The 27,080-nt window shown below is 41.8% G+C and overlaps 2 protein-coding genes across 2 annotated transcripts; both read right to left on the bottom strand.

The window, feature by feature from the left end:
• Nucleotides 1-921: 921 nt before the first annotated feature.
• Nucleotides 922-8,926, bottom strand: LRRC34 (leucine rich repeat containing 34; the record flags this gene model as incomplete). The annotated part of the gene is made up of 10 exons (XM_083868165.1): nucleotides 922-1,125; nucleotides 1,356-1,482; nucleotides 2,567-2,722; nucleotides 2,815-2,969; nucleotides 4,355-4,450; nucleotides 5,638-5,766; nucleotides 6,776-6,859; nucleotides 7,596-7,660; nucleotides 7,810-7,931; nucleotides 8,811-8,926. 10 exons carry the CDS (start codon nucleotides 8,924-8,926, stop codon nucleotides 922-924), a joined length of 1,254 nt encoding a protein of 417 aa, XP_083724291.1.
• A 5,219-nt stretch (nucleotides 8,927-14,145) lies between these two features.
• LRRC31 (leucine rich repeat containing 31) lies at nucleotides 14,146-25,468 on the bottom strand. The gene is made up of 10 exons (XM_083868758.1): nucleotides 25,127-25,468; nucleotides 24,534-24,788; nucleotides 23,515-23,664; nucleotides 22,973-23,140; nucleotides 20,340-20,507; nucleotides 19,297-19,464; nucleotides 18,374-18,541; nucleotides 17,130-17,297; nucleotides 15,828-15,995; nucleotides 14,146-14,663 (listed from the first exon to the last, which is right to left on the bottom strand). The coding sequence occupies exons 1-10, from the start codon at nucleotides 25,137-25,139 to the stop codon at nucleotides 14,344-14,346; spliced, it is 1,746 nt and encodes a 581-aa protein (XP_083724884.1). The 5' UTR covers nucleotides 25,140-25,468; the 3' UTR covers nucleotides 14,146-14,343.
• Between the last annotated feature and the right edge of the window lie 1,612 nt (nucleotides 25,469-27,080).

Here is a 27,080-nt window from a genome sequence, read left to right on the forward strand (position 1 = left end):
CACAGATTTTTCTTTATGCTAATATTTGACAGGCACATTTAGAGGGGCAGAGGATTGCATTAATGAAAGGCTTGGAGCAAACCTCTGCTGCCCTTTTTGGTGACTTTTTCTGTTTAGGAGCATAAATTAAATCACTTCTGCAGGGATGAGCAGAGTGAATGGAAAAAGGAAACCAGCAGAGTGATTCCCAAACTTAGACGAAGTCTGCCCAAACCATTAAACAATGTTTACCATTACATGCATATGTTGTCTTACTCATGTGTAGGAGCTGCCACAGGGCTATAATGATACAAATGTTTTTAGGCAGTTTTCATGAGATAAGAAGGAACGATGCCACCAGATTTGGTGGTGGTTTCTATTTGTAGTAAAAGAAACAGGTATGTGCTAAAATTTAATCAAAATTCCATGTATATCCCAGCAAAGTGGGTTCACCAACTTTAAGTTTTAGCATAGCTATGGCTTAATGCTTAAGTTCACTTACCTTGATTTTTAAAAAGTCACAGTTGGAAGATTAAAAGGATGCAATTGCTAAGGAAAAGGAAAGAGTACATGGAGAACAGCACTAACAAATGGATTTACCCAAAGCTCTCCGCTTCAGCAGGAATCTGACTCTGCAGGATACCTGATCTGCTGCCCAGCAGCAGTCTTGGGTTACTGCTTTTGTCAGCGTGCTCTGCCTGGGTACAAACCTTTTCATAATTACAGACTTTTAACAGATGGGACATTATTTAGCAACAAATTTTGACGTCATTTCTTTGATATTTTCTCTCTGTGGCCATTTCCAGCAGGTGTAGATTCCTCCCAGACCCAAAACCCAAAGAAACAACATGCAGCAAGTCTGATACTTATACAACCTATTTTACTAGAAAACATGTAGGGAAAGCTGAGGCACAGGGATTCCCTGGGGTGGTGATGCCTCACTCACAAAAACTCGGAGACGGGGAGGATGCCCAGGCTGGCGTTGGCGGCGCTGGGCTCCACGGTGGCGGAGCGCGGAGCCCAGTAACGGTGCTTGTCCAGCCCGTGGGACAGCTCTGCCAGGAAAACCTCCCCGTCCACCTCGTAGGGAACCACATCCGTGCAGCCCTGCTCCAGGCGGCCCATCTCAATCAGCTCCCAGAATGCCTGCAAGGAAGAAAACTGGGATTTTGACACCTGGTACTTACTCACATGGATGGCGCTTAGTCCCGTCACTGTGCTGATCTCCAGGAGTCTCCTTCCAGCACCACCACATTAAAAACCCCAAATCAAACTGGTGTCTTGTTCATTGATTGCTGTAGTCTTCCCAACAATGGAAAGAAATTAGAACAAACAAACCCCAGCCTTTTCAGGCGAGTTCAGAACCAACCACTTACCACACTGGCGTTTGTACCAATTTTGTTCCCCCAGATGTAAATATGGGTAAGTGTCGTGTTGGCTTGCATTGCATGTGCAAGAGCTACGAGTCCTTCATCAGTGATATTGTTGCTTACAACAGACAACCTAGAAAACAGAGAAAATGTGTACCAAACCACAGACTTCCCACCTCTTAGTTAAAAACTATGATAAGACTATGATGATAAGACTATTATTTAATCTTATTATTATATATGTAATACATATATAGAGCTTTTTTATTTATAATGTAATTATGTATTTGTATCAAAGCCAGTCCTACTCCAATATCCTTTTCAGGCTGCCAAAGGCAGTTGGCCTCTGGCCTTACTCTACTTCTCAAAGCACTTTCCTGCCTCTTGCAGCCAGGTTGTTCACCACTGAGTTCTTCAGTGTCAGTGACTTTGCTGCGTGGTGGCCAGGTCTCATCTCCAGTCTGCTTTGAAGCCCAAGCCTTGGCATTTATCCAGGCTAAGCTTTGATCTTTGTGAAGTGGCAGTTATTTTTATATTAGTGAACCTGCGAGGCTGTCAGAGGCACCTCGCAGCCGCCACCTCCTCAGTCTGCTACTTAAAACTAATGGCTTCAGGTAACACCTTTGATCAGCTTTTACATCCTGCTGGCGGGGGTTTAACGCGGCTGCAAAAGACACCCTGATGGAGAGATTACAGCTCTTCTGGGTTCACCCGGAAGCGAACTTAAACAGAGGATTTTCTTAAGTGTTGAAGATCAGAACCAACAAATATAATGCCTTATCCCAGCGTGGAATCTGATTATCTCAAAATTCTGAAGACCTACAGCTCTTGTTTTCGTTTGTGCACTGCATGAACCTGCGCTTCAAAGATGTAGAAAGAACAAACAGATCGATTGCCTCACCCCTCACCCTCTTAGAGTGCCTGTGAAAGCTGTGAGAGCTCTGAGCAGACCTGGGGCTCACCTCCAGCACCCCAGGGTGTCTCACAAGTCTTGGAGCATCTCACACGGCAGCAGACACATGCTCAGTAAAGAAATCCCACCCAATCTCTCATAGGGGTTTTTTTCCCCAAGAAGGAAAAATTATCTGAAACATTTGGAACTTCCTGACTTTCCTATTCTGATCCACATGAAGACACAGAGCTGAGATGGCATTTCAGGCACTGCCAAGTCCAGGTTTCTCTCCTGCAGCCCCTGGGGAGGCTGTGCAGGTACTCACGCGTGCAGCGTCATGTTCCTCGTCGCCAGGGCCTCGCTCAGGTAAATGGCCCCGTTGTCTTCAATTCTGTTTGCACTGAGATCCAGGATCCTCAGGGTTCTGTTCCTTTTCAGTAGCTCTCCCAAAGATTTCACACCATCATAGGTTATGCTATTACTGAAAGAGAGATGCACATTTTAATTTTTATTTATTTCTTTTAAGTTGCTAAGAAAATGAGTTTCTAATGTGCCACATTCAGTCACTCTCACCAGCTAAGGTCAAGGTATCTCAGGCTGGAGTTTCCATAAAGGGCCTCACACAGTCGCTCTACACCAAAGTTTTTCATTCCATGCTTGCCCAAGTGCAGTTCCACAAGAGAAGAATTAATCCTCAACATCCGAGCTACATGAACTGTGGTCTCTTCCTAGAAACATACACTCAATTTTATTAAGCTGGACTTTAGGGTAAGATACAGTTGTGCCTCAGTAAAAGGGAGATATGCCACTAACTGCAAGATCTGGTCATCAGTAGTATTATATTTTGTATATTATATTAAAATAACACAGAACAACATCTAATGATAAAGCTAAAAATGAAAAGAAAAAAAAAAAAAAAGAGAGAAGAAAAACACCATAGAGATATTTGCAGTTTTACAGTACTGTCTACATCACTGCAAATATCAGTGAAGCATCAACATTTAATTATGTCTAATCAGTTTTCCTCCCTGTTATTTCTCTTAAAAAACTGAATGTTTGAGTCAGTCTTTGCTAACATTTGAAAGTATTTTGAAATTATGCTAATTATTTCATACAAGAATGAATTGGTCAAAATTTTTACTTGATCTTGGACATCTTTTCCAATCTTAAGGGTTCTGTTAATTGTATGCAAAGGAAACAAGACATCTATGGGAAAAAATATGTCCTGCTACTCTAAGGCAAAGGAAGTTTGTTCAAAGTTGTCCTGTTTAGTTAAAAAAAGAGTGAATACTGTGAGTCAAAAATAAAGGAAAAACCCAGAGGCCTCAGAAGATTATAGAGCTGAAGGTGGAAACAATGAAAAATAGTCTCTGACAGGTCCAGACCAGGTTCTTACCGTTACCAATAGCAATAGTTTAAATTGACTTCCAAAACTGGGGTCAGGCAGCTGAAGCCCAGCCTTAGAAAAGAAACAACTAAAATCTGTTCAAACTGTAAAATTTACCTTTGGGACTTGAGGAAGATCTGGCTTTGATGACAGTTTGATTTTGTTATCCTGCCATCAGGAAAACACTGATCCTGTCCCAGACACCTGAGAACTGATCCCAGGCAGGTGATTTCACCTCCTCCCAGCTCTGCAGCCAAGACCTGAGCAGCACCAGCCATGCACAGAGTGAGACAGCAAAACCACTGAGCCCAGACAATGTGGGAATTGCTGCAGTGTCTTTCTTCTTTAAGCTCAGCTAAACAGCACCCTTTGTGCTCCCCCTCATTTCCTGCTACACAGCATGGCTCCCTCAGTTTGCTGAACATGCAGGAAACTCCATGTTCTAACAGCAGAAGGAAGACTTGCTCCTCCAATACCAACCCCTCTCCATTAGCCCATTATTTAATAAATGTACCAACAAAGAAATCTTTAAAAATTCAACCTTCCAGTTAAAACAGGGGCTGGACAAAACTTGGCACAGAAAGAGAAAAATAATATCCCTGCAACCATTTTCTGCAGTTTGTAAGGAATTCCATAGAGCTGTGCAGTTCAGATGTCCATAAATACCTCAGTACTGACCTGCCTTATGCCCCTCTCTCTGAGCTGACTGCACAGTCACTCACATACCTGTTGGCTGGAGAGCAAAGGACGATTGAGGTTTATGGCTTTGAGTGATTTGTTCTGAGTCAGGGCTATGGATGTTGCTATTAGGCAATGCAGGCCCTGGAAATGAAAATAAATAAACTCTTTAGAGAGAATTGTTCAGTGTATGAATCAAGCTACTGAATTACCATTACTATTAATTCTGCCTTCATATACTCTGGAGGGATGGGACTACAGTAGGCAACTGCTTACAGACACATAAAAGATTTTCTGATAATACCAATGCCAACTGCCTATGGAATTGCAGAGTGAAATTAGACTAAGTAGTACAAATTACTTGACAACTCAGAAAATAAAAAGCAAGAATAGTGGATCTCAAAAATAGTTATCCATTCAATTGATCCTGTGTTTTGATTTCCCTGATATATGAGGCAAAATGAGCTTATGTGTGTTCCCCTAACATTTATCCACCAGGTAAAATCATGTTTAGTATGAATCAGGCAAATTTAGATTTTTTTTTTCCTATCCTTCTAATTTGGCCTCTATTTTATATTTATGCTACTTTGAAAGAAGGCTGGTCTGTACCCAAAACCATCTCATTTTAAACCAACTCCATCACTGCCCTACCAAGCACACACATACCAAGCTTTTGAATAAATCCTACACTACCTACACTTTCCTTGTTCATGTATTCATAACACCTTCACACTTTCTGAGAGGTATTCCCCCTTCTGGCTCAGAAGCAAATTCTGAATTTCCAGGAGACAAATGTAGGTTTTTAAAAGTAAGAAGTCTCAGTGCCCAGCTCTAGGAGGAACCACATTTTTCAAGAGCAAATTGGGTGCTTTTCTACTCAATTCAGCACCGCTTGTGTCCTTTATGGGTCAAGCTCTGAGAGGAGCAGCAGAGCCATGGGATGGGTGACTTTCAAGGGTTACAGCACTGCACACTTCAGAAGGAAAAGATTCTCCAGGGAATGAGAAGTCCATTCTTCAACATGAAATTATACAGGACTTAACAGAAAGGAACAGCAGGAAAAAAAAAACCTCAGAAAATGTGCAAGCCAAGCACTTGAACTCCTAGAGACACACAGTGGCTCTAAAATATCCCCAGCTCTGACTTTCCAGGTGCTTTATGCAACGTGCCTTTCCAAGCACACATTGCAATATTATATATTGTGTTACCTCTGGCTGTCACAAAATCAATGACAACAGATGGCATTTCTCCCTCATTAAGCACTGTAGGACCCTTGTAATACCCTTGAAAGACTTATGTCTTGTTGCTGATAATTTTACTGGGTTACTCACCAGATCACAGTCTCCAAGATCCAACTTCTCTAAGGTTGAGTTAATTCTTAGCATTGAGGCAAAGAACATCCCACCTTGGTTTCCTATTTTGTTTCCAGTCATTCTCAGGTGCACAAGACTTTGATTGCTCTAGACAAAAATTTAAAATATATATATATTCCTTTAAGATGGCTTGGAAAAACAACACTGTCCTGTTGTTTTGTTTTTTGTTTTTTTTTTTTCATGTGAATTCTGCTGGTTGTCACACAGAGACAACCTTTCAGAAGAATTGTGTCTAAGTGATAATACTGGCTCAGCTTTTGGCTCAGGCTCCCCTTCCTGGCACCAAACATGAGAGTCTGCAAGCAAAACTCCTGCATTTGAAAACTTTTGTTTCTCTCAGGTTCATGAATTTCATCACACTCATGAAAATAATCCAGACAAATACTGCCTAAATTGGCATCTGAGATACAAGTGGCATTAATACTGATTTAAATCTGGTAAGCCTTGTATGAGCCCAGCATTGTACATCTACTGCACAACCTTCATGTTCTGGAGGCCTGTCAAATTTAGTTGAAATCAGTTCAGGGTTCAAAGATTGTGAAGGAGGAAGAAAGAGCTCATGTGAGTCTCCTTTCACAAACACAACAAATCTTACACATAAGCCTCATTTCCTTGGGAAACCACATAAAAAATAACAAAGTTGGGTTTGTGGTGCTGCTGCAAGGCAAAGTTTTGAAAACATGTCTCAGGCATCTTGAATCAAGACAAATATTGATGTCAAAGTACAGGCAAATTTAATTTAATTTTTTGGGAAAAAAAAAAAAAAGGAAAAGAATGATGGCATTATATATCCTGTAGCACAGCACAGAAAAACCCAGCTGCAATAGTTGTGCTTTTTTGTAGACAATTACGTCCTTTTCTAGATAATTAAGTGTTAATGGCAGCACAGTGCAACTTTTCTCTTGTGTGAAATCTGATTTCTGAAGTGTGCCTTGGGAAACCAGGCAATCCCTGTGCCACAGCAACATGCTGAAAGGAGCAAAGACAGAGGCCCCTTTCAGCCAGCTCTGATCTTGGCAGCACAGCCAGTACTGGTCATCAAAAGCAAAAATATCAAAGGAGATGCCATTGCCTAAATCTCCAGGCAAATACTCACATGGAGTGCTTCTGCTATCAGCTCTGCCCCACTTGTGCCAATGTCATTGAACATCAGGTTCAGATACCTCAGGCTGGAGTTTCCCTTGGGAACAAACAGAGCAGGAAGCAATGAGAGTTGTTTTTCAAAAACCCAGCTGTGTTTTCCAAAAAGGAGATACACATACAAAACTCTTCCCTGTGCAGCATTTCAGGCAGTTCATGGGTTGGAGAATAATTAAAGAATGCCAAATTTATGTCAGGTGATGAGGACATAAAACCTGTCATGGGGAGGGTCCTCATGGAGCCTCAGGAACCCTGAGCATGAGGCAGTGGTCAAGCTCAGAGGCACAAATTCAGGCATTTTGTAAACCCAACAGTGCCCCTCAAATTCAGGAACACAGGCACACGATGACAACACACTATTTTCCACCCATATCCTAGTGCTTACAATGACAAAAAGGCTGCATTAAAATTCCCTATGTTTAGACCTATAAAAAAGCTACCAGAGATCATAGAATAGCTGAAACAAAGGCCCTGGAACACTTGACACAACCATTACCCTCTTTGCTGAATTGAACTGTGAGCCTAAAAGCCTCAGAGTTTATTCCATCATTCTTTTCTCAGGACAGCACAGCCAAATATCCAAAGGCCTTCTACCAAAAATTTAAAATCTTCACAGAGAATATAACTGAGGTTCTAGTAGGATGGATTGGGATGTGATAGTCAAAGTTATTGGAGTGTTGCCAAACCAGTTCATTCTTGTCCTCAATACACCACATATAAATATTACTATAGACAAATAAATCACAAGTTGCTGAAAGATAAACATCTCTTGGCACCTGTAAGAAAGCTGCTATGATCTGTGCTCCAGCATCAGTCAATAAATTATAGGCAAGATCCAAACCTGAAAAAGATGAAGAATAAGGAAGGCATATCTACATTGAACTGATCTCTCCATGAAAAGAAACAAAGATGAACTAAGGGTGAAATCCAGACTGATCATGTTTTCTTGTATTAAGACAGCAATGTCAAACACACAGGGAAAAACCTTACCTGTGACAAAGGCAGCTTGGTATAAGACAGGGACAAGAGCTGCAATATCATCATCTGTAACTCTTGGCACAGGCACCAGATGATTATTTCCAGCTAATTTTAATGTCATTCCTTTTGTACTTCTGCAGTAACATAAAAGCGTAAGGACATGAGGAGAAGTAAAATGATAGAGAGAAATGAATTTTCTCTCCAGATCAGAGCTGTGCCCATGCCTGCCCTCACTGGAGCTCTTGCACAGGGTGATCTGGTGCCTCTCCTTTGGTAACACCAGGACAGATGGTGTGACCCAAGCAGCACCTCAGCACTGCCCTTTCTGCAGGCACTGCTCAGCTGCAAGGCCATGCAGGAATAACCAAGCTGAGGGGAAGGCAGATGGAAATAAAGATTATCTCAGAGGTTACTTCATCATCTTCTTTTTATTTGCTCTCTTTCCTTCATTACTTTATCCCGCCCTCAAAATCAAAACCTAACACAAACCATTTCATTTTCTCAGATTTTTTTTTCCCCCAAAGGACAATTAACTTTGATCCCAGCACTGTCCATTAGAAGAAGCACTACCCAAACCCTTAATGTGAGAGAATTTGGGTGGTTAATAGCTTGCCAGGATTCAGAGACAGCTCAGGGAACCATGACCAGCTGGAAGGTAACTGGATGCAGCTAAGGCTTTTTTAACAGGAGTGAGACACAAAGAAGGGAGTCAGGATGACTAAACACTGGGTTTGGCTTCTTTAGGGGACAGAAAGGCACCATCCTGTACATTTTTCACTTTTTTTTTTTTTATTTCACTGCTTGTAAAGCTGCCCAGAAAGGATGTACAGCTACAAACTTCTGCCAAGACGATGTCAAGATGAGTCAAACCAGAACTTCAGCAGTAAATGTTAAATTTGATTTGTGTTTAAGCCTGAAACGGCACGAACTTTCTCATTTTTCAATTCCTCATCCTGCTACCCCGTTTAAGGCTTTCAGAAGCATCTGGAACACCCCATTCGTTATTCCCTTACATTTCACCATTTTTATCAGCTTCTTGAAGCACATGAGCCACAAAGGGGTTTTCAGGCTGGCTCAAATCTCGACAGGCCTGCACGTAATGCAGGTGAAGATCCGGAAACACTGACATGACCCGCTGGAAAACAAAAAAAAACAAGAGTTATTGCATCGTGGTTTTTTTTGGCAGCCTAGCAACCAGGAGAGATCTGCACAACAATAACAAACGGGCTCGGTCTGGAGAGGGTTACAACTCTTGGTTTGGAGTAGCAGATCCAGGAAAAGCGTGAGGAAAACTGTGGGTGTGTTTTGGATGGGCTGTAGTTGGTTAGAGGAACACCATGTTAATAATAGTAATAATAATAATAATAATAATAGTACCAAGGCAGGCCATTCACTTCGGAGTTGATTATGCCTGTAGGTCCCTCCCAGCTCAGCATATACTGTAACAAACTCAGAGATAAAGAGTATCCGAGGTAATAGAGAAGTGATCCCTGCGGCAGATGGGCCCCGCAGGCCTTACCTGAGCGACAACCACCTGTCCCCTGTCCCCTGTCCCCTGTCCCAGCCCAGCCCGCGGTGACCGGCCCGAGGCCAGTCCGGTAACGGGGCTGCTCCGAGCCCGCCTCGGTAACGGGGCCCGTTCCCAGGGAAAGTGTCCCCGTTCCTGGCAGCAGGAGGAGCGGGCAGGGGGCACCAGGAGCCCCCCCTGTCCCCGGTGCGGGGCTGAGCCCCCGGTGCTGCCCCAGGGGCCGGGCAGGCTCCTCCTCACCGCACCCAGAGAGCGGAGTTGGTCTCCGAGGAGCCTTTGTAAAGCTGTTCGTGGTTACACGGAGCAGCTGCTCCTACAGAGATTCCTGTGCTGGCTCTTTACAGCAAATAAATCCCTCTGGTGATTTCAGCGCTGCCCTCCCAGGCAGGAGGGGTGGGCTCCCTTTTCCTGCACTGCAGCACTGCCAGGAGCTCTCTGTGCTGGCTCTGCCTCGCACAGTAACCTCCTGCACAAACTGCCCCAGGTTTGAAGAATTTCCCTGACAGGAGGGCCCTCAGACTGTCTGGACAGCCTGGAGGAGATCCCAAACCAGCTCTGCTGCTGCTGGCCTCGCCTCCCCTTCCCTTCCCTTCCCTTCCCTTCCCTTCCCTTCCCTTCCCTTCCCTTCCCTTCCCTTCCCTTCCCTTCCCTTCCCTTCCCTTCCCTTCCCTTCCCTTCCCTTCCCTTCCCTTCCCTTCCCTTCCCTTCCCTTCCCTTCCCTTCCCTTCCCTTCCCTTCCCTTCCCTTCCCTTCCCTTCCCTTCCCTTCCCTTCCCTTCCCTTCCCTTCCCTTCCCTTCCCTTCCCATGTTTTTGTGGGGAACACCACATTACACTCTCCACCTGCATCCTCCACTAGGTTAATCTGTGTCAGGATGTTAGATCTGAGTGGAAAACACTCTGATGCCATTCCTAAAGGAATATAGACTATGAAAAATGTATTTGATCCTTTGTTTTAATTTTTATTTTATTGATACCCTTTTCCACAATCCAAGTTCTCCATTACAATAACTTTTCCCTTCCACAGTGAGAAAGGAAAATCCACTGGTACACACCCAAGCATGGGTTCCTCACTATCACTGGCATCTCAGTATTCAGCAGGGAGAAAACAGCAAGAACGTGGAAACACTGACCTTTGTGTTGAATCAGAAAGATGGAATCCTGACTGGAGGAACTGCTGCAGTGTTTCACATCTTTTTTTTTTTCTGTGTGCACTGGAAAATAAGATCTGCATTTGCACAGAATCAATCTGCCACAAAGTGAGCAAAGGGCAATTTAAAAATTGATGTGATATTGTTAATGTCTTTAACTCCATAAACATTTGCTGTTCATTTGATAATGAACAATTATGCACCCTTGGGCTATTGTAAGAGTATTCATAGGCATCCTCATTTTAGGGCTCAGAACACACTTTCCTTTTTTATATAATGAAATGCTTTTTTTCCAAGGATTTTTTTCCCAAGGATTTTTTTTTCACTGGTGCAGTTTTCTTCTTGAAGGTTATATTTACAGAAGTAGTAATTTATGCAAAAGACTCACTTTCAGATTTCATTAATTTAAATTGCTCTCCCGTGCACTGTGCATACAAAGGAAATGAAGAAGCAGACTAATGGTTCTGCTAAGAAATTAAATTAAACCCTTAAGAAATCTTTCCAGCACAGGAAACAACACAGATGTCTTTGCCAAAATTTCCACCATACTGTGAGGTATAATGTGACATTAATGAGCAGAATATTCTGTGTTCATCTATCAACAGTAATGCAGCTCCACAGAATTTTCTTAGGAGATTTCTTCCCTAAAAACAAAATCCCAAAGATTACTATTTAATTGATATAATATATCTTTTTAATGACTGTGTCTAGATACCTACAGAGGTGAAGGAACTGAAAATTTTAAATGCCTTAGACTTTCTGAAAATAAATTCAGTACCTTTCCAAAGGAGATCTTTCTCCTGGAGTCATTAGAAAGATTTTAGCTGGGACAAGATAAAGGAATTAAATGTCTGCCAGAAGACATAAGCAAATTGCAGGCAGGAGCAATAAAAGGGGCAAGATCTTGTTCTGCTGCAACATGGAAATTCCATGGACTCCAGCTGCTCCCAAATGCAGGACTGAAGGGACTCTTAATCTCTTTAGGTACATTGTGCAGCATCAGGCCAGAACTGTCAGAACAGGAATAATATCAAAGCTCAGCCTTTAAAACTCATGTTATATTTAGTAATGATCCCGACAATATCACGTTTTATAAACCTTACTCATGCACTTTACCTCCAGAAATGATCAGTACCTTGTTTGGAAATATGGAGTAGGATTCCAGACAAGCAGAACACACACTTCCAGCAGGACCTGCATTTACCATCCTGTCTTACAGAGGTGCAAAAAGCTCTTTGAAAGTATCTCCACACTTCCGCAAAACTGCTCACTGCTGTTTTAACAATCTGCAGTTACAGCACATACACTTTGAATGACTGCAAGCTGTCACTTCCTTAGTGGTACTGCTCTTGTCTGAGGTGACTTGGTGACAGTTTGGGATGTGTCTGTGTATGACAGGTTTATTTGAAAGCAGCGGGTCTGCAGGATGCAATCTCTGCCATTATTCTGGTCCTGACACATCATAACACCTTTGTTATTAAAAAGAACCATGACAAACATAATATTGCTATAATTCTTGCATGCCAAATTTATGTACAACCATGTCTTTCCACAGCACTTGACAGGCAGACAGCTGTTTGTCCTGGACACGCGATGTCCTTGTCTAGTTTTTATTCTGTATTGCTCAAGCCCCTGAGTTTCATTTGCAGTGTACATAGAGCATCGAGCTGGACTGGGGCCAGCCACTGTGCAGGGAAAAATGCAGATCAGAACCCTTTGTTTAGTTTAACTGGCCAGAACTGCAGTCCTGCTCTCCCTCCCCTTGCCTCTGGGAAGGTGTTGGTGAGGGCAGGGTCTCTGAGACCAGCTCTTCCCAGAGTTCCATCTCCAGGCAGTGCTCTCTGAATCTGTATCCAGGGCATGGAACTCATTTCTGTTTGGCTCTTGATTGATACTGAAATCTCATTAATATGCTCACTGGCAGGAGAGAGCTGGGATGGCAGCAAAGTGGGATGGCTCTGTTCTGATTTTCCATTTCACTGGGTAACTGAGGCTGTTTTGATTGTTTGGAAATATCTAATGAATTTTTTTTACCCTAAGTGAAGGCAAAGTAGAACAGAGAGAAGGATGAATCAGAAACTGCCAAGGAGGAAATCATTGGAAGAGAGATTTCTGGGCAGATAGGCAGATTGACAAGACATTTAGTAGAGGTGATAAAAGGAACAAAAGCTTTTTAGTGGCACAATTGGCATGACAGAATAATAAGAGAGCAAAAGACTGAGCAGGTGGATCAGGAGCAGGGGAGAATTTGCCAGTAGTGGGTCTGTCCTGTGCTCTGGAGCTGAGAATGAGGAATTCTGCTATGAAAGAACAAGAAACCCCAACACTGAACTTGAGTTCAGTTAGGAAGATTTCAACAGAAAGTGGACATTAAAGGTAAACTGGAGAGAGAGGTTCAATTGGGAAAGGAATAATTCAGAAAAATTCTCATGGAACAGATAAAAGATCAACTTCCAGCTGAATCAAAGGTGGATTTGAGGAGGAAAGTCACATGAAGACAAGAGATAAAGAGAACAGGTTGGTGTGATGGTGTTAAACAGACATGCTGGTATTTCCTCATTAGAACAACTGTCCTGGCTTAAGTCACTGCTTGAAAATCTCTCTTGTTAACTCTAAATGAAGTGAGTGCTCTTTGCTTTATTTAGAGGTTTAGGATCCCACACAGCAATTCCCTGCTGCCCCTGACCAAGACACTCCAGTTTCAAGTCCCATTTCTCCAAGCTGTGCCAAGTGCACTTTTCAAGTGTAACTGAAAGCAGAACCAGGAGGTCCAGGGTGACTCTTACATGAAATCATGGATTAAATGATCAATAGGTATCAGCACAGCACAGTCAGCTGCTGGTTATAGCCCTGAACAGGCAAAAGCTGATCTTGGAAGGGTTGCATGGACTGAAAGCTGAATATTGATCAGCATCTGCAGGGGAGAACTTGCTGAGGGGGGCCGTAGCAAGTTAGGAAAGTGCCACTGAATGATCCTGTTGTGCCTCTCCTCCAGGAGCCTGCTGCAGCATGTAGAGATGCTCAGAGCTAATTGAGCACTACTTTATCCCTCAAGCTGCCTCAGGATTTCTCTAAGACTCCTCACTCAGTGGGCAGATCTAATACCTTTACTTCCTAAAATACCTTACCAATGAATAATCCCACTGCAGTCCTGGAGCTCACGTGTGGGCTAACATGCTCCATGACACAAGGGACTGTGCCAGAATTTGGCACTTATTGATTGCTCTGTATCCAAAATTCTTGTTCAAGTAGCAGGACACGTCTCTGATTTAATGTACCATAGCTTTTTCCTTGCCCCTGAGACTTGCAAAGACACCAATTAAGTGTTTCTTACCTTGATTTTATGCTGATTCTCTACACAGGACTCATCTACACTATGAGATGGCATCAAGGGACAGAGCAGAGGCAGATCAGCTCCTTCTGTATTCTCCTTCCTGGACTAATCTATAATGTTGAGTTGTGAGGATGGATACCAAATCTCCCAGTTATGATTTATTAATTCACAAAGAGGGAAAAGTTTGGAGGGAGAAGAAACTAAAATCTAAAACATGGAGATTTCAAGTATTTTCACAGTAGAGGTATTTTCCAAAGCCACATTCACACTGTCCACCCTCCTGCATTAACACAACCCAGCCTTCCCCTCCATGGCCAAACCTGCAGCGTGTCCCTCTGTCCCCAGCACTGCTCTGTGGGCAGTGTCCTTGGCAGTATTCACAACATGAAGATTAAGTTGTGTAAGCATGGCCCAGAGAATCTGAAAGAATGTTATTAAATGGAATGATCTATGGTGCAGTCTTCTAAGTCAGAGACACATAAAGCCTGGTTCATGTGCTGCTCCCAAAAGGCTTTCCAGACACCTCCAACCTTCATCAACAGTCAAAACGAATGTTTCTTTTGTTGTCTTGATTAAAGCCTTCCATTTGCTTCCTCTGGGACTCTGAAAGGGCCCACCTTTGCATGCCCAGCTCTGCCAGGGCTGGCAGCTGTGTCAGTGCTGCCAACAGCTCCCTGAACCACGACCCACAGTCCCGGCAGGACGACGGCCGGAGGCTCAGATCCAGCTCCGAGAGTTCCTTGAATGCTCCTAAACCTTGGCAGAAAACAGCCCAGCCTTCATCAGAGATGTTGTTATTATAATTCAAATCCAGCTTCTGCAATCTGGCTAAATGGCCATCTTGCCTCAGGGATGCTGCAAGAGATGACAGACACAAACACAACTAATAAATCCTGGTAAATGCTTTAAAGGCTTCTCAGAAAAGAGAATGGTATTTTAATACCTCATTTCAGCAGTCAAAGAACAAGATTTAACTCCTCAGCAACATAAAACCACTTGCTGCTGATCTCAGAAAGACAGTTTTATAACAGCTGAAGGAGTTTACAACACTTAAAAGCACAGGCAGTTCAAAAGGAACAAAGTAGTGAGTTAAAAGTGTGTGGCAACCTGGGTTGGCTGGAAGGAGGTTACATCAAGTGCCCATTGTAGGAGGCAGACAGGCTTTACAAGGAGACTTAGAAAGAGGAAAGCAAAACTAGGTGAGGCTGACTGACTACAACAGCCACCTCTCACCTTGGGAAGGCCAAATATACCCTAAAGGAACCCTTAACATATGATTGGCAAAGGAGGCGCCCATCAAGGGTGATGGTTTTTAAAGTCAAAAGTATTCGGGCTTCACCTCACCAGATTTCACATTCCAGGGCCTTACAGTTGTCACACAGATATTGCCAATGTCAGACACTCAAACCCCTGGGTCAGGCCCACAGAATCACAAGGGTGAGTATAAAATTAGCAAGTTTTTTTAAAGGATCCTAGAATTTATTCCTTTATCAGGTTTCCCATTTTCCAGTATTTCTTGGCAGCTGCTAAGAGGTGGGTGAAAACGTTTCTGGTTTAATTCTCCCCCAGCAGTCTGAGTCCAGAAACCTACCTAATGGATTGGGAGCTGGTAGTGCCTGTATTCCTGGCTGTTAGCACAGACATTTTCTCTAAAGTACTGAGCTGTAAAACAGCATCCAAGCAAAATAAAACTGCTCAGAGGCAGCTTGAAATATTTGATATAAAAAACAGATGCAAAGCCTACCTTTTCTAAATGATGCAATTTTAAAATTATTTTTTGTATTAATAAATAAAAGTGCTTAAAGATTCTTTGCATTTTAGCCTTTTCAGCTTTTCCACCGGGCATGTCCAGGATGCACAGAAAAATGAAAGCCCTTTGTGGGAAAAATACTCCCGTATTTTCCATGTTTTCATTTGATTTATACAAAAACGTGCTCAGCCCATGGAACAAGCCCCTTCTGAATTGTGGTCTAAATGCCCTGGTTCCTTGAGTGCTAGTAAATACCGAGTTATACTTACTTAGAAGTGCCAAATCTTCAGCCACCAGGTTACAGCTGCTCAGTCTTAACACTTGAATCTCCGTTGCGAGCTTTAGTGCTCCCAAAAGCAGCTTTAGGTTCCCACCAACGCACTTATTCCAAGAAAGGTCTAATATCTCCAGTTCAGGAAGGTGAAGGGCAGCCTCAGCTGAAAAGATTAAGACCAGCAACTTCTGCTTACTAAGAGAAAACAACATGGCCTCAACAGACACCTCACCTGCAATTCACCCGTAAGTAGGATCTTGTTGCTTAGGTTTAGAATGAATTCTTTTATCCCAATAAAAGTCAGATAAAAGAAAATAAGAAGGTTCTGCCTATAGAATCTGTCAGGGCTCTATGGAGAGGGGTTTTTGTCTTTCTGTTCACATTATTGCCTCGGCCTTGTCACACTGAATTAATTTAATTTAACAGCTTGCTTTTAAACCACTTTATATCAATTTAAGACAGCAATTTTTCTTGCTGTGAACTCACTATTTAAGGTGAGATGCTCTGTATCTTTTGACAGCTCTGATTTCCATGGTGTCACCCTTATATAACTGTAGTGATATAAACATAATACTCTTTCTGCAAGAACCTCTGACCAGCTTAGCTTGCTACTGCTTCTGCTGGAGGCAGTCAAGTCTTACTCCAGGTTTAATATCAGGAGTAAACAGTACGAAATACAAGTGCACAAGACAGTAATGGAGAGATCCACAGTACTAAGATTTCATGTGCCATATGGAACACCTATCAAAGGCCACTAATCCACAGAGATTTGGAATAAGTAGGCAAAAGAGGCTGAATTTACATATCCTGTGTTAGACTGGACTTTCCTTCGTGGGTTTGCAATATCTTTTGTACTCCTGCAGTCATTTCCTCCATTGCCCCATGCTGAACCCTACCCCAGAAAGTTTCTACTGAAATTTTCACCTGCAGTGAGGTGAAAAACCCTCAGTCAAAATTTTACCCTACTGAGTGAAGTGTAACATCCAGACTGTGATTACAGCTCAACATAACATCATGGTTTGTGGTTTTTTTCCCAAAATTAAGGTGTATATAAAAGCTCACTATAGACAAAGGACTAAGAGAACTTCATCTCCTCAGGAAGATAAAGGAAGTCATACAATTCTCTTCCCTTACAACCTGGTCCCACAAAGCACTGGTTTCATCACAGGCTTTTTCACTTGGGACCTGAGGTATAATGTAACCATGACCCTTGGAGTTCAGCCAAAGGAGAAGGGAATGTTTTGTCCTACAAAGGGAATACACACAGAATGGGTACACTTTAAAGAAACATTCCTACCTAGTGATGAGAGGGACTCTTCACCTAAGCCACAGTTGCTGATGGTCACAGATCTCAGCTTTGGTAAAAACCTGAGCCTGCCCAGAAGAGGATCTGATGAGAGTCCTACATTTTTATTTGAGGATAAATTCAGCTCTTGAAGATTGGAGAGTAAAGGTATCACCTGGGCTACAAAAACATGAAATATTTATTAGACAGTCACTGATCCATAACAAATGTGTAGTTGTATATTTTCCTGACATAATTCTTTTTCTTTATAAATCAATCTAGAAGTCAAGGCCAAGTTTTTACACTCAAGTTCATGGTGAGTAATGTTTTGGACCATAAATACCCTTGTCGTTTTCAGTAAAACTATTTCAGAAGTAAAGTATTCCATACTATGTGGAAGGTTGTCAGAATGTGGCTTCCTGGAAATTTTCTAGGTGAAGTAGAGAATTTCCAAATGTCTTCATTGCTAACTGAAACTTCTCTGTCTTAATGTTATTATTCTCTATTGTAAAATAAATTAAAAATAAATTGTGATTGATATTACTAATATTGAATATTTCCTAAAGCTTCATCATCATCATCATCATCAAGTCTTGAAGTTATCTTCTTTATCATGGAAAATAGGATGTGGGCAATATAGGCTTTGAGTCATGGGATTTTTTTTTGTTGTTTTTAAGAGCAAAAACCAAGTTAGGATAACAGAGAGAAAAAAATAAACTGTCTCACAAATTGATTGGGAAATGTATTTTTCTTCATAATAGTGTTTATAATTGCATCAATTCAACCTAGAGAAAGCACACAGCAGCAGCAATGCAGGATCTCCTAAAATCACCCTCTACTTGGTGTGCAGCTCACCAAGGGAGGTCTAGGCAATTGTATTTCCATGCACATACCCACCATGGATCCATCCAATTTACACCACTGGGGGGAACTGTCCCAGGATATTTCCTAAATTATTGATTATATATATATAAAAAGCAATGCTTGGTGGCAGTTCCCACATTCCCATTGTGGGTCTGAATCATGGCAGATTCAGGTCCTTAGTTCCACACGGGATCAGACACTTTGAGATTTCCTCTTGTTCAGCAAAAAACCCCATTTCATATTGAAGAAGAAAGCTCTCCCACACACTGCATTTTCAGAGCTGCCTAATGAAAAAAGTACTGAGGTCAGCTCTTCTGCCAGACAGAACCTTTCATGTCTTTTTCAGAAGGTAAAATCAAGACCCTTAATGAGTTTCCTCAACATGTCCTTACACAAAGCAGTCATGTCCTCTTCTGTGACACAGCACTGGTGAAGATCAAGGACTTCCAGATTTTTCAAGCTGGCCAAATGAGCTGTTGAGGCTTTAAAGCCACCACCAATCTCTCTGTTACACGAGATGTCTAATTTCCTCAGCTCTGCAAGGTGCTGTAAAGCAGTGTCTGAAACGGAAAAGGGAACAAGCTGGTCACTGGCTGCCACAACAGCCCAGGTCAGGGCTTTGGCATCTCTTTACTCCAACGTCAAAGTTTGCACAAGGTATTGCAGGCAAAGCTCCTGGGCTAATCTTCAGTGTATAATCACAGCAGACACACAGTAATGCAGCAAAGCCTCCCTGTCCATGCAGCTCCATTCTTCTTCTCTGGGAGAGCAGGTGAAGGTGAGGCCAGCTCATCCCCCACATCCAGTCAATCCTCAGCCTTTTGCAGAAATTACTGCTGGATGTGCTAATTAATGCCAGTTGTTTTGCCACATCCACTAGGGAGAGACACAGATAACGAGCCCATTTCATGTGGCTTCTGCTGGACACTCTTTAAGTGATAATGGTGAATTTGGGTTTTCTTTGGAAAGCAGGATTAGCTTGTTAAAAGTTATCTGGCCTGTCTGAGTCCCTGTCTATGTTCTGTCTGGGGAAAGAGGAGGCACATCCAGGGAGCCACAGCCCTGAGATGTGTCTCAGATAAATGGTGTGGAGGGTGACTCTCCCCACTGACTTTCACAAGCTTGAGCTCACTGCAGATAAATTCAGCTCCTGCTGAAAGGAGCTGTAGTCTTTTACCAATCTTCAAACAGCAAATAATGATTGCCCATTAATACTGCCAAACCATCAGCAAAATCCCACCTCATTGCCTTTCTTAAATGGTTTTCAGATGTACAATCTATTCGGAATGAAAGTTTTCTGAACATAAAGTCTAACCTAAGCCCTGGAGGCTGTCTTGCTTTAATCCACACATGTGCAAGTTTAACTCTTTCAAGCCTGGCACATTTTTCAGATCCTGAGCAATAACCTTCATGCTGCAGCCAATGTTTTTGTTGATAGAGAGATCTAATACTTCGAGGTTTGGCATCACATTTAGAATTTCAGCTGGGGGAAAAAAAAGAAGAAAGGAAAAGAAAATCAGAATTAGTAATTTTCTAGAATACATACAAATGAACCCTAGAGAAATACAGCACCAGGGTAATCAGGAAGACGTGACCAAGGTTTGCCTGTCAGTGTGGTTTAGACTTGCTAAGTTTCTGTTCTACCTGAACAACACAGTAAAATAAAAATTGGATAGGAATCATGAAAATCTGTTGTGAAAAACATTTATAAAAATGAAAGTGAAAAAAATATAAGGACTATTAGAAAAATACAGGGGAATTAAAAGCAGAAATACAAAGAGAAAGAAAATTTTCTAATGAAAATATATAGGAATGTCTGCTACACATGGGGCTCCTCCTGCAGTGGAGATGAAAGCCACGGGGCTTCTCTTTACTGAGCAAACACCTTTTAAAACACACAATGAGATAAAAAGACCACACAGGATTAAGCTGCTATGGTGAGAGGACAGAAGGGAAGGGTGGTCAGTGGTTGCTAACTCAGCCTAAATTCCCAACCCTCAGACCTTCTCTCCAACCCCATGGCTAATTACATATTCAGCTGCTTAGTTTTAAGCAATTAGTGTTGGAAATTCTGTCAAACATTTTTTGCTGAAGGTCTCAAAGGATCCAGAACTCTGGACCACTGAGGCAGCCAGGCTGTGGTTTAGGTCTTCTCAACCCTCCCTCATATGATTAGAGAGAACAACTTTCTCCTTTAGAAGAAAGTGCATTAAATACCCACATCATAAATACTGTTATAATGCAGACCTTGAAATAATTTAACTTTTCACTAATATTGAGTCCAATATACCCATTCTCTAAGTCAAATAAGTTCCATTTTTGTGAAGCCAGTCTCAGTCCAGCTCGATGAACACATACCAAGGGATTCTCCATCCTTTGCTGTCAGGTTACAGTCTGTAATTTTCAGACATTTCAATTTGCATCCATCCTGAAGTTTTTTTGTCAGCAGTGATAGTTTTCCACCAATGTTACTGTTCCATGATAAATCCAGTTCTTCAAGCTGAGAAAAAATTTCAAATGCCTCTCCTGCAACAGAAGTCCAGAAGGATTCATTCTATGTATCAATTTCACTGCAAACAAAAATACAGGTTTGGAATATATTAAAGAGGAAGGTTAGCTGCTTAATACTCAAATTACTTTATGATGAATGTCTTGCCAGGAAATTGTTAAATAAATGAATTGTTGCTTCTGCAGCAATGTTGTATAAAATCTCACATTGTCCAAGGAGCAACATAGATCACAAGCCATTGTCACAGTGCACACAAACCTGAAACTTATTCAGGTTCCCAAACACTCATCAGGCTGTTTGGCCTGTGCTGGGACCAGAAAGTCCGGTCTAGAGGGAAATCAATGTAAGTGACAAGTCTGAATTTACTGTCCTGTAGAGTTCTGCTCTGTTTTATTTGGGAAATTTCCAACATCCTCTGTACTGTGTCCACAGGTCATTTTGGAGGGAATGAAAGAATTCCTCTCACAACTATTTCTGAAACATGAAAGTTTCCTTTCTGACAGGAATTTCTGACTCACTTCATAAGAAACCAAGATGAGCATTGTTTTGACTCAAACTAACTTTCCCATGATTTCAAGGCAGACAGAACTGACTTTTACTATATTCAGAAAAAATCAGCATTTTCAAGGCTTAACACACCTGCCAATGTGAACTGTGTTAGTGCTTATTTGAAATATTAACATCCCACTGTTAAATCCAGTTTCCTAACTTCCTTTGTAGAGGAGGGAGGCAGAGCATATTTGCATAAACCCAAAAAAATCAATCAATCAATCAATCAGACCACATGTAAATGCTATTTCAAAGTGCCATATATAATTTTTTTTTAAATCTAAAGTCTAATAATTGGGAATTGTATTTTAATAGAAACATCCTTTCATGTCTGTAGGGTTTTCATGATTAATTTTTCACAAAAGATCTATAATAGAAAAAGAATTATTTCCATAAGTGAATATCCAGGTTTGAGAGGAGAGAATACGTCTTAAATTTTATTTTTGCATTTTTAAAAATCATTTCCTCAGTGTTGAATACTGAGTAATGCTCTACAGTTGAGAAGAGCAGCATAGCCTGTTTCTGTTTGACATGAGGACTATAGATTCCCAGACACATCTTCCTCCCAGAAGATAAATAAAGGAATATAACTCCAGGGATGGTTTCCTATCACCTCTCACAGTCAAGCTTTGAGCAGCCACATAGAATAGGTTGATGGTTATATTTCAGCCATTGATTCTAAGCAGCATGTGCTGAGTCCACAAGAGGCCACATGGACAAGGTCACACAGCCAGGCTTGGCCTAAATACACAAATTGTTTTCAAAATCACAGGCAAAATCAATGCAAACTGACTGTTGCTCTTCCACGTGTGGAGGGAAGCACATTTTGACTGGAAATTCAAGTTCTGTGATCAATTTTGTGTCTGTCTCAGAAGAAGCTAAACCAAACTGGGAAAGAAACAGGACTGAAGAACATGCCAGAATAAATCAATTGGAAAAATAACCAATGAAACTCAGACAGGAAAAAAAAAAAACAACAAACCCAAACAACTTCCCCCTCCCCACCCAAATCTGAGAGAAGGGTTTGAAAAAGAATGAAATAAATTTGAAAAAAATATTAGAAAATTAAATACAGATTTCACACCCCTCAGAAACAGAGCAGTTATTTTCACCAGCTTTTGTAGAGATGCTTATTTCCCCCCCAAGAGATTGCATGACTCACTTTTGATCTACCATCATATGTGTCATTTTACTTCTGAACCTTTCCTGAAAAAGGCTTGGATATGAATGACTTAAACAAACCCCAGCTTTAAAACTCAGACCCATTTTAGAACTTACAAAATAAGCAGTAACTTTTATAATTCCTAATTGATTGTGTTTACCCTTCTCTTAAATACAGACCATAGATCCACTCCAGAGCAAACTCCAGGCCCAGACGTGACTCTGTGCCAGATCCTGAGTGTGTAACATCAGGTTTTTAGAAACCTTTCAATTTCATGTTTTTTAGAAAGCAAGGTGCAGGCACTCCAAGCAAAGAAATAAACAGATGAATAAGCTTCTCCCAGACTTGAAAAAACATCAAGTCATAAAGCTCTGAGGCAGCACTTCTGGTTTTAAGTCTTCTCCCAAAAGACCATTGGGATTTTCATGATGACCACTCACCTTGTCCTGCAGCTCCAAGACCTAAGCTGACCCTATTGTGACTGACTCTGCTTCTAGGCAAAAGATAGTAATACAAATTAAAAATATTCTTTCCTGCAAATAGGACTGGATTCTCTTCCTTTCTGAGTGTGAAAGCTTCACACCCTGAGGAATTAACTCTGCAGAGCTACCTAAAGGTGTAAGGTCACCCATAAGCCCAAGTTTCTACTGTTTCACAGCAGGAGTTTACTTTGTTCAGTGTGGAAGCAGGAGGAGTAGGATGTAGGAAGAGATGAGATGGATTACATTAGCCCCAAGCTGTCTGGAAGTAAATGTAAATGAAATCCTGTACCTAAGGAGATGACATCCTCAGCTGCCAGCCTGCAGTTGTTAAGTCGGAGGACTTTTAACTGGTTCACATGATGAAGGTGGACAGTGAGGACTTTCAAAGTCCCTCCAACACAACCATTCCAGGACAGGCTGAGCTCTTCCAGCTCTGGGAGAAATGGCAGCAAAGAAGCTGTAAGGAAAGGAAAGAAAAGGCTTTTCTGTTTGGATGTTTCCGCACACCCTGGATATCAATATATCTTAATATTGAGATGTTTTCTACTGCCAATGCAGAATTATAAAGCCATGACAATTTGTACCTCACAGCTCTTATCTGTCTCTTGAATGTAAGGACATTCATCTGCTTCACAGACCTGAATGATTTATATATTTTTATATATTATATAATTTATTAATTAATATTCCTCAGGGGCCTGGGACCATTAGATGAAATATTAATATGTCCTGTATAAAAGAAAAGGAAGGGAAAAGAGAAGAGGGAATAATAGAACAGGCAAATAAAAATTAAAGCAATACATTAATTAGTTGAATAAAATGTGCATTTACCCAGCTCTGTTATATCTGCTGCACTTAGTGCACAATTATTTAGATCCAGATTCTTGCTGTTGGGTTTCTTTCCCAGTTTCTCCATGAACTGGTTAAATCTCTGCTCACCAGATGGTGACTCTGCTTCAGAAGTGAGATGTGAAAGTCCATCTGAGCAACAAAGAAATAGGGCCCTGGTTACCTCTGCTAATAAACACAAGGTGTAAAACCTGCCTGAGGCTGCCAGGTGAAGACTTTAGGAAATGAACTAAATCTGCCAATAAAGCAGGCTCTATTTTTCATCAATGTGGACCAACAACCTGACTGATAATAGGATCATTATAGATCAAATCAGTACAAAGCTCCTGCTGCATTTTCACACAACACCTGTGTAAGGTAGTTCCTGCTTTTCTGGGCTTTGCAAAGTAAAAAATTACAGAAAATAGCAATCCACTCTGCTGCCCTCTTATCATTTCCCCAAATTGACTTAGACTCCTTAGGACAAAGGGTAGTGTTTTAAGCTTCATCTTCCATCTCCTTTTAAAAAATAGTTCCATTTTCTCTGGAGTGGATGTAAAGAGTATTCTTGTGTGTGCAAAATAACATCCATGAGGGATTCCCATTCACTGCCCAGTGCCAAATGATAGGAAACATCTGCTCCTGTTGTCTTCAGACTGCTTTAACTGGACAGCAGGACAGAGACCCATCTAAAATACAACAAGCCAAGCTACAGCTCAAAGTTTGGTTCTGAAACCAAATAAGCTCTGGAACTAATGAACTGACTTCAGCACTGATTCTTACATTGTAGACCAAGAGAGAAGTCACCCAAAAGCTTTACCTTTCCTCAGTAATGTGGATCTAACTGCTTGCTTAGCACCTGTCAACATCCTTGATAATTTTCCAATCAGAAGTAAATCCTGGCTAGAACATAAACTGTAGGCAGCAAATATAGGATTTTGGCTAGCAAGAAAACAGCTGATTTTCTATGAAATCAAAATATATACACATACACGTGTGTTTCATTATTGTACCAGCATTACCTTCTACAGAGAGATCTTGCTTTTCACTCTGATCATCAGCTCCAGCATTGTTTGTTTCTGTTTCTTCACTTTCCCTTCTGTCCTTGCCTTCAGATTTCCCAAAGTCAAAGCCTTTAAAGAATTGTTTGATGGCTGAAGGCTGCTCTTTCTTTTCTTCAGGAGCACACTTCTTTCCTTGGAACTGTTTTATAACAAAATCAAACGGGGAACGCTTTGGGTTGTCCTCTTCATGTCTGTCCTGGGAGTTCTGGTCATCTTTCAGGAGATCAGCAGACAGAATTAGATTTAGAAATGTTTACTCTTGCTTACCTTCTTTCACAATGGCAGATACACTGAGAATTTGCCACCATTGCCTCCATCCAACCATATATCATAGCCATGACATAAGTATTCAAGAACAGAGCACTTACAATTACAAAAAGCTGAGGCACTGCTTAAAATTTGGCATAAATATGTGGTCACAACTGTATTCCTTAGAAATACAAAAATTACACAAACCAATATACCTCAATGTATATGCACAGTTACAATCCTGCTTTCCCTGGCTGTGGTTTCCTGCTGTAGAAAGGCATTCTTTTAAACAAAGAACATACCTGTCTTTTCCATGGGTACACCTGAGGATTCCTTTGACACTTTTCAGTTTTTACAGCTCTTTCAGGGTTTGTGAGACAGGTGAGCCATGACATGCAAACAAAAGCTCACTCCTTTCCTTAAAAGGAACTTTCCATGGAGTTTTCACTCACAAAGTTTCTGTCTTCATCAGTTTGACAGCAGCAGCTCTGCACAAATAGTTTGTGGGCTCTTTCCTGATGCCTCTACTCCCCTGTTCTCTATCCCAAAGTCTGCCGTTCCTGGGGCTGAGAAATCCATTTAAATGCTCCGATCATGTCCCAGCTTAGATCTCTCTCAAGGAAGAAATCAGGAAGTGGCAGCAACTGCTCACAAACCGCTGCATGGACTGTGAGACGTGAGACAGCTGTTGTTAGAGGAGGCTGAGTCACCGCAGAGATCAGATTACAGGAGTACCTGAAGAAAAGCTCTTTGTTTTCCCACCCCTTTTGTCCATAGTGCTCAGCAGTAGTGCCGGAGGCTGAGCAGAGCCCTGCTGACAGCTGGATGTTGCACAGCTCAGTGAGGAAAAGGGAGGACGGACAGTCCTGATCATTTTAGGGCACCAGGAGACACAAGAGGAGAAGTCACAATCGTCTTCTGGGCAACACCATGATACAACATTACAGTGCAATCATTGGGCACACCTTAGATAGACCTCAAACTCCAGTACACTTTTTCTTTGTCTGTCTGTCCTAAAGTCTGATTTCCTCAACGGTGAACATCATAATTTCTGTCTTAACCACTCATGGCCATTTATGCAGAATCTCTTAGCCTTGATAGTCTTTCTATGAGGTCTTCCCTTTTGCAGGCTAAACCAGCCAAACCCTCATGTGCCAAACTCTCCATTTCCCTTACCATTTCCTGCTCACCTTTATATTGGTGCAATATAATTTATACTTCCTTAAACACAAGGGACCATCCACAGGTCTGTATACACTACAGATATATGCATACTCGAGTGATTTGGTGGGGAATGATAAAGCTGGTAAACAAAACCAAGCATTCCTTTGCAAGCAGCTGAGCAGACACCAGCCTGAGGACAGGCTTGACTCAGACAGGATGGAATGAGGCACAGGGTGCTGCAAGGAGTCAACAGGGTAAGATGAGGAGAAGAAAAACTTAAAGTGAACAAGAAAATCCTCTTGCCCATGAGAGGTACCATGCTGGGAAAAACATTTACAGCAGCTAGAAATGCACAAAGCCATTGTGATCAACCATCTTTCTCTGTAGGAAAGGAGGGCACACTTCTATTCCCAAACAGAAAGGATCTCCAAGTTGGCTTAAGGGTTTTCTGACACCAGGAGTGGCTGTCCTGTCTCTATTTTTGAAGTCAGTGTCTCACTACAGACCTGTATCCACATTAGGAATTTGTGCTAATTCACATGTCCAGGCATCTCAGCTATGTAGATAGTGGAAAATCCCAGCATTTCTGTTGGTAAAGAACTGAATTTGACAGTTCTCTGCTTGTGCTGAACAACAGAGTGACTGGGAATGAAGCAGAGACCAAGCAACCCGTGTTTGTGACCATGTCCCAGGCTCTCCTGGCCCAAGACTTCTCAATACCCACTGCAGTTCAGTGAGAACTTGGGATGGGAATATTTGATAATCTCTGTCCTGTGAAAGTGGGGAAATCCTTAAGCATGTCAAACACCAGTTACAGTGGTTAGGCTGGGCTAACTAACTTGTTCTGACATCACTATTTCAGGTGATGTGCAGCCAATTCAGAAGTTCTTTCACCATTTGAGGCTGCTGAATGACAGTGACAATACCTTGGGGCACTATGACAGCATCCCTGTAATCCTGTGAGAAGGAAACACAGTGACCTGGTCTCGTCTTCCTAAAATGCAAATCTTTCCTTTTTTTTACATCAGCTATAAGGGAAGAGGTAACAACAGATTATCCCCCCCCAAAAAAGCAGGATAAGGAGAGTGAGGT

Source organism: Zosterops lateralis (assembly GCF_965231275.1).
Source record: "Zosterops lateralis genome assembly, chromosome: 10".
Taxonomy (NCBI): Eukaryota; Metazoa; Chordata; class Aves; order Passeriformes; family Zosteropidae; genus Zosterops; species Zosterops lateralis.

Coding starts and splice junctions, on each gene's coding strand:
- LRRC31 (XM_083868758.1), bottom strand. Junction 20,508..22,972: donor TGAGGATGTCATCTCCTTAG/GTACAGGATTTC, acceptor CTTCTGTTGCAG/GAGAGGCATTTGAAATTTTT. Junction 14,664..15,827: donor TGAAGATTTGGCACTTCTAA/GTAAGTATAACT, acceptor CATCTCTTGCAG/CATCCCTGAGGCAAGATGGC.